Source organism: Megalopta genalis, unplaced genomic scaffold (assembly GCF_051020955.1).
Source record: "Megalopta genalis isolate 19385.01 unplaced genomic scaffold, iyMegGena1_principal scaffold0180, whole genome shotgun sequence".
In the NCBI taxonomy this organism is placed as follows: domain Eukaryota; kingdom Metazoa; phylum Arthropoda; class Insecta; order Hymenoptera; family Halictidae; genus Megalopta; species Megalopta genalis.
This window is the reverse complement of record NW_027476249.1, coordinates 360,725-369,274: the sequence shown is the minus strand read 5'-3', so window position 1 is coordinate 369,274 and position 8,550 is coordinate 360,725. Positions and strand designations below refer to the sequence as shown.

General features: G+C 27.1%; 1 protein-coding gene across 1 annotated transcript; it reads right to left on the bottom strand.

The window, feature by feature from the left end:
* Window positions 1-235: 235 nt before the first annotated feature.
* LOC143262690 (NADH-ubiquinone oxidoreductase chain 1-like) lies at window positions 236-7,709 on the bottom strand. Its single transcript, XM_076528240.1, is given in 3 exon segments — window positions 236-712; window positions 715-926; window positions 7,706-7,709. Coding segments are annotated over 3 exon segments (693 nt in total).
* Window positions 7,710-8,550: the final 841 nt, after the last annotated feature.

The following is an 8,550-nucleotide window of genomic DNA, read 5'->3' as shown; positions in this document are numbered from 1 at the left end:
CCTTCAATTGATTCAATCATAAACCTTATTATTAATAAATATATTAAAATAAATGCAAATCTAATTAATAATATGAAAAATCTTTCCTTAAAATTATATAACATTGAAACTCTGTTTAAAAAAATATAATTAAATTAAATCTTGTTAAAACATCAAAATTAATTAGAAATAATTAAATAGTTTTAAAAAAACATTAATTTCGTAAATTAAAATTAGTATTTTCTTTTAACTTTAATTATTTAACTAATCTTAAAAAAAAACTTCTATAATATTCAGTATTAAATTCAGAAACCAATTCTGATTCCCCTTCAACTAAATCAAAAGGAGTACGATTTAATTCAATTAATATTCTTATAAAAAAAATTAAATAGATAGGAAATATAAAAATAAGAAATCTAATTATAAATTGATATTTAATAAACCTAACTACATTAAATCTTTCAATTATTATAATTATATTAAAAAAAATTAAAATTAATCTAACTTCATAAGAAATTGATTGAGCAATTGAACGAATTGAACCTAATATTGAATAATTAGATCTTGATGATCACCCAATTAATATTACAGGATAAACATCAACCCCCAACAAACTTAATAATAATAATATTCCTAAATTTATTGAAAATCAATTAATATAAAAAGGAAAAATAAACCATATTATAAATGATAAAATTAATATTAATATAGGTATTATATTAAATAATAAGAAAAATTAATTTTTTCGGTAATAAAAAATTCCTTAGTTAATAATTTAGTAACATCACTAAAAGGCTGTAAAATACCTAAAATACCTACTTTATTGTGACCTTTACGATTCTGTATATATCTTAAAACTTTTCGTTCAAATAAAGTTAAATATGCCATACTAATTAATATTATCAATAATAATAAAAATAATAATAAACAATTAAACAAATAATTAACTATTAATATTATTATTTTTAATATTTTACTACATATTCAAATTCTAAATTTAATGCACTTGATCTGCCAAAATAATCATTTAATTTATTATAATATATATATATATATGTAGTATCGTAAATTAGTGTGTACGTTTAGGACTAGGAGGAGTGTTAGGCTTAGGAGACCGTAGTTTTTAAGACTTTGTATTTATGGTAGGCAATAAAAGAGAAACGTTGGCGAAGGCCAGGTCAGATGAAAAAAACCCTTGGCGACGGAGAGCCGGCGGATGCGATAGTCACGTTTTTAGTATTATTAAGGCTTTTATTGTTATTTGGTTTTAATTATTTTTGTAATCAATCTTTTATGTATTTTACATTTGGGCTTCATGAATATTCTTTTGTTTTAGTTGTTATAAGATTATGAATTTTTGGAATTATTTTTTTATTTCTAGACTGTGAAAAATTAAATATTTGTATACTTTTATTATTAATGTTGTTAATGAGGTTAATAATATTTTTTTTTCATTAAATTTATATTTTTTTTATCTAAGGTTTGAAATTAGACTATTATTAATGTTTTATTTAATTGTAAAATGAGGGCATGGGATTAGTCGGTTAGAAGCTTCTTATTATATAATATTTTATACTTTGTATTTTTCTTTACCTTTATTAATTTTTATATTTGTAGTTGATGATAGAATGATAACTATATCAATAGATTTTTAGAATTTATTTGATTGGAAGATGATGTTAATGAAATGTTATATATATTTTTTATATCATTTTTAATTAACAATCCTTTATTCATGTTTCATGGATGATTGGGTTTATAATTATAGTGTTTATACATTATAGTTAGTGTTTGGGTCTATAATTTTGGCTTTAATTTTATTAAAAATAGGAACTTATGGGATATTACGTATGTTAACAGTTTTTGATTTTTAATTAGAAATTTGTGGTGTGTGAATTATTATTTATAGATTAGTAGGTTCAATTATTTTAAGATTAATTTGTTTACGGCAATTGGATATAAAACTTTTAGTTGCATATTCTTCAGTTGTTCATATAGGCTTATATTAGTTAGTAGGATATTAACATTTCATTTGGTGAGAATGAAAGGTTATTATATTTTAATAGTGAGGCATGGTTTATGTTCTTCTGGTTTATTTTATTCAGTTAATGTAAATTATAAAGAAAGTAATGGACGTTTGATAGTAATTAATAAGGGGATATTAAATTATATACCTAAAATACGGTTGATGTGATATTTATTTTGTTCTTCAAATATAGCAAGCCCAATTTCATTGAATTTAGTTAGTGAAATTTTAATATTAATAGGATTTATTATATGAAGTAATTGTTTAATTATATTGTTATTATAGCCAACATGGGGAAATAAATTATTATATAAAAATTAAGAGTGGGAAATATATTGATTATTTAGTTTTAGTTTTACATTGAATTCCTTTGAATTTAATATTTTTCAATTTGGATTTATTTTTTTTAAATAGTTTATAATAAAAATTTTGAATTGTGAATTCAAAGAAATATGTATATATTTTTAATTATAAATGTTTTAATTAATTTAGGTTAATTATATTTATATTAAGTTTTTTATTATTTTTAATTAGGAAATTCATGGAAATATTTAAATTTATAATATTACTTGTGTGTGTGTGTGTGTGTGTGTGTGTGTGTGTGTGTGTTTGTGAATGGGTGATTAATAATTTAGTTTCTACAAAATTTAGTTATTTATTATATTTGGATTGAATTGGGTTTATATATATTAGAATCGTTTTATTTATTTCAGGTTTTATTATACTTTATTCAGTGAATTATATAGAAATAGATATTTATTTACTTCGTTTTATTTATTTATTATTATTATTTATATTGTTTAGTAATTTATTATCAAAATAAAAATAGTTTAAATTCTGGAACTTTAACCATTTTAAACAATCGGGTGGGTGATGTAGGAATTTTAATATTAATTGGTATTAGTTCCATTTGTGGTTCTTGCCATTTATTATTATATAGGTTAAGATTTTTATATTTGTTTATGTTGTTATTAGCAATCATTACTAAAAGAGCTCAGTTACCATTTCCTTCATGACTACCAGCCGCAATAACTGCTCCTACTCCTATTTCATCTTTAGTTCATTCTTCTACATTAGTTACAGCTTGCACATTACATATTTATCTAATCGCTTTAATAGTTTTTTTTTAATAATAGCAATTTAATAATATATATATTTATAATTTTTAGTTTTACAATATTTATATCTGGAATAATAGCTAATTTTGAGATGAATATTAAAAAAATTATTGCTTTATCAACTTTAAGTCAATTAGGATTTATAATAAGAATTTTAGAAATGGGTTATGTTGAATTGGGGTTTTATCATATATTAATTCATGCCTTTTTTTAAATCTTTAATATTTATATGTGTTGGAAGATTTATTCATATTAATATAAATTCTCAGGATTTACGAATATTAAGGGGTTTATTATAAATAAATCCAATAAAGTAAATTGCTTTAATTTTGTCTATCTTAAATTTATGTGGTTTTCCTTTTTTGTCAGGATTTTATTCAAAAGATTTAATTTTAGAATTTTATTTTATTAATAAGATGAGTGTTGTAGGGGTTTTGTTTATATATTTAGCTACTACTTTTACTATGAGATATTCTATTCGAATTATTATAGTTTTAATTAGTAAAAATAAGAATATATTTATATATATACCAAAAATAAATTTTATATATATGTATGTAAATTTTTAATGATAATAATTATATTTTTGGAGATTCTATTTATTAGATTGATTAATAAGAATTCTTCTTTTTTAATAAGATTAGATAAACAATGATTAATTTATTCATTATTTATTGGTTATGTAATTTATTATAATTTAAATGAAATTAAGTATAAAATAAATAGAATATTATTTATTGTTAGAATATTTTATTTAAATATTTTTTATAAAATTATTTATGTTAATTAATTAGAAAAAATTTATACATATTTATATTGTGAAAAGTTTATTGAATTAATATTAGGTTATAAAATGATGAATTTATATATTATTTATAAAAGTTTCGATTGGTAAATATTTGAAAAAATTATTTAAATTTAATTTTTTTTATAAAATCATATTTTATTTTGTAATTTATTTAATAGTAGTTATAATAGATTATTTAAATAGCTTAATTTAAAGTATAATATTGAAAATATTAAGATAATTTTTATTTTTTAAATAAATATAAATAAATTAAATTGATTTTATATTGAAAATATAATGTTTTATTTAAACTATAGAAAAAGAAATATAAATATATAATAACAGTATATTTGGAATTAGAAGTTCTAATATTATATATTTCTTTAATTGGATATTAAACCAATAAAATTATTAATAATAACTTACCTCATATTTTGTTTCAATTAATATGTAAATATTTTAATTTAATTTTAAAATGCAATTTTAATAGTATTTATTTAATTAATGTCCTTATAATATATATGGATTTTAATCCCCAATGTTAAGTCGAAATTAAATGTAAATAATTTACTTTATATAATTAAGATAATCACTTAAAATAATTTGATAATCATTCACATCATAATCTAATAATTATTATAATACGTATAAATATTAAAAAGATATAAATTGAAGAGGAGGGTAGATTTTCTAATAGATTAATAATAGGTAGAATTAAAATAATTTCAATATCAAAAACTAAAAATAATAATGTTATAATATAAAAATTAATAGAAAATGGAATACGGGAGTCATTTATTGGGTCAAATCCACACTCAAATGGTGAAGATTCTTCACGATTTTTTATTAATTTTATTGATATTAAAAAATTAAAAAAAAATTATAAATGAAATTCTTACTTAAATTATATATATATTTTTAGTAAAATTATTTAATTGGAAATTAATTGTATTAAATTATACTATATATGTAAATATAAGATGCAATATATTAAATTAGTATATTCATCAGTAAATTATAATATATAAAATTAATCAAATCACATCAGCACACATCCCACCTCTTTATAAACTGCGTTTCACTCTCTTTTATTACGATGTTTGTAATACATTTTCTTTGCAATATGTAAGCTTATTTTCTAATGAAATATCGCTGTATGGGCATGTCTTGTGTTTATTTCAAGATATCTGAAATTGTCTAGAGATAAGGTATCAATAATTTTGCAACTATTCATTACAGGAATAATCCGGCGAATTTCCGCCGTACTCCACGAAAGCCGAAAAGATGTGATACCGTTCCTACAAGGAATACATTGCGACGTTGATTCGATGAAAACTGGAGAACAAATGATAATTCCAATCGTGCTCCTGGAAACTTAGTTCAAGAATTTTACGATTTCTTACCTGATGATGTATATACCGTTCCGCGAAATTCACTGTTCGATGCCGTAATCCGTACTTAGGCCCTAGAATCCCCCCCCCCGCCGAGGCTCCGGGCATCGATTAAGAATGGTGAATTAACTTCGTGGCACGATACACACATCTCCAGGTAAGAAATCGTAAAATTCTTGAACTAGATTTCCAGGTGCATGATTGGCATTTTTATTTGTTCTTCAGTTTTCATCGAGTCAACGTCGCAATGTATTCCTCGTAGAAACGGTATCGCATCTTTTCGATTTTCGTGAAGTGCGGCGGAAATTCGCCGGATTATTCCTGTATAATGAATAGTTGCAAAATTATTGATACCTTATCTCTAGAATCATTTGAGTCGCACGAGCATCCAGACCCAAGTCGTGTCGCACACTCCATGTGCGTCTTCGCTGATTATTTCAGCGAAGGAATATTGGAAAATTATTGATATCTTAGCTTGCGTCTCATTTGAGTCGCACGAGCGTTCCGTCGCAATGTCGGGTCGCACACCCTGTGTGCGTCTTCGCTGATTATTTCAGCGTGGGAATATTGAGAAATTATTGATACCTTAGCTCGCGACTCATTTGAGTCGCTCGGGTGTCCCGGGGCAATGTCGGGGCGCAAACACTGCGTGCGTCTGCGCGGATTATTTCGGCGAAGAAAAATTGCAAATTTAAAGATAACTTAGCTCGCGTCACGCTTATACGACACACAGTTTTTGCTTCTTACTTAGAAATTCTAGCATAGTCTTCCTGCGTAGAATGTAAGATAAGTAACGATTTAATTCAGTTATTCACGTTATGTAATTCGACTAGCAACTATATTCACATTACGTCTGCTCGCAAATTAAACGAAATGAGAAAAAGAGTGGTGCTTTGTAATGATGACAAATTTAAAATTAATAGACGCTTGAGAAACAATTAATTAAGCAATTAAGTCCTTGTCTCGTAAATATAACATTGGTAGATCTACTGTATATATCATAAAAAAATTACGAGGATAACACATTAAAATACAAGGAAGATGCTGTAACCAAACGCGAATAACGGAATAAAAACGAATAACAGCTTCTACAAGTGGGTAAAAGTAATTCGTCTTTGAATGATAGCGGACAAACCGTAATCACAAAGGTCTATGTATAATGTCGCAAGGTGCATTTCACACTGCGTAGAGTGCGATGTACAAAATGTGATTAAAAGTGATGGAAATGATAAAGGATTTAATATTATTAACGTCGATAAAATAATATCTCAAGTTATAGAGGATCAATCTGAAATGAATGTACAATCAGGTACGTTATACAGTTCAAGAGACAGTTTCAGATAACTAGAAATAAATACAAGACATGCCCATAAAGCGAAATTTTATTAGAAAATAAGTTTACATATTGCAAAGAAAATGTATTAGAAACATCGTAAGACAAGAGAGTGAAACGCAGTGTATAAAGAGGTGGAAAGAGGTGAGCGCTTAAAATAAACCTACAAGTTACAAACTGAAAAACTGTCGTTTTTTAACGTTTCTATCTAAGTCTATAATGAAAATTTAGAAAAATACGTATTGTAGATCTCGATAAGTTACATGCATTTCGTAAATTTTCGGTTAAAGCAGTCATAGTTGCACAGCAACTTTCTCACAATTATTGGACAAAAATGTCCAAAATCGGGACAAAACTGCGAGTTTTGCGATCTTTAATTGTTTATAGCTCATAACAAAGTCGACCGATTTCGATGAAATTTTCAACATGCATATAAGTTATCGAGATATACAAAATGCATTTCATAAATTTTCGTTATATACAAGGTGTCCCAAAATTATCGTATTTCCGAGAAATGAGAGGTTCCTGAGGTCATTTGAAGCAATTTTTTCCTTAGCAAAAACACGATCCGCGGCCTTGCTTACTAGTTATTAATGTAAAACAGTGACCAATTAGAGGCGAGTGTGCGAACTTCGAGGGCCCGCAGCTTTGACAGAAGGTTGGGACGGATTCGAGCCGCGTATTGAACAAGTCACGGAGGGGGAACTTTTTGGATTTCGTTTACTACGTAACAGTGATATTTTTATGAAAAACGCTGTACAGCTTTACTTTAGAAGGTCTGAAGAATATTTACTAATTTTTCGGAGTCGAAATTGTAAGTAATTTTACCGTGACAGTCGTTTTAATTATTAATTCAGCCGATTCTGAAGTGAAGATTAACAATAAGATTATAATACGATTAACAATAAGAAATCCCGTCAAATCCACGCAAAAGATATTTTTGTTACAATATTTCATATCCAAACAGAACTAAACGAACGATTCGCAATACCAATTCAATAATAAATCGCGTCAATAAACATGAGGGACATGTTTATTTAAGTATTGTAAAGAATATAATAGTAAACTTACCCATTTCGATGAGGATACATTTGCAGCTTGGTAATGACGATGACAATTCACGACGTCGATGCACTGACCTAGCACAATGTTCAATAGATCTCAGGTCAATGGCCTTACTGAGAAAGGGATGCGGTCGGAGGGGCCTCAGATAGAAACGGCACGGATTACACTTTTACAACATTGCCACCAAGCACTGACCACTTAATTAATCCTCGACAAGGAGTTCATTTTTATATCAATGACACAAAACACTTTGGCCACTTCATTAATCATCGGTAATCGGGAAAGATGTGCGGATTGATGTCCTTTAGATTCCTCTCGTTGGCAGGTTCATTAAGCCGCCTGCTTCCACCCACTCGAGGTTTGCTTCCTCGCAATCCACAACTCCCTCGTGATAAAAACTATAATGCAATTTTCTCATAAATCGAATTGCTCGTATTTTCGGAGATCCTATTCCCTTAATCTTCTTACTATTTCGTTCGAATTTCCGCCGCACTCCACGAAATCCGAAAAGATGCGATACCGTTCCTACGAGGAATAAATTGCGACGTTGACTCGATGAAAACTGGAGAACAACTAATAATTCCAATCATGCTCCTGGAATCTTAGTTCAAGAATTTTACGATTTTTTACCTGTAGATGTATATACCGTACCGCGAAATTCACTGTTCGATGCCATAATCCGCACTTAGGCCCTAGAATCCCCCCCCCCCCCCCCCCCCACTCCTGGCACCGGGCATCGATTATGGATGGTGAATTAACTTCGTGGCACGGTACAGACATCTCCAGGTAAAGGATCGTAAAATTCTTTAGAAAGTTTCAGTACTTAGGCCCTAGAGCACCCCGCCGCGCCG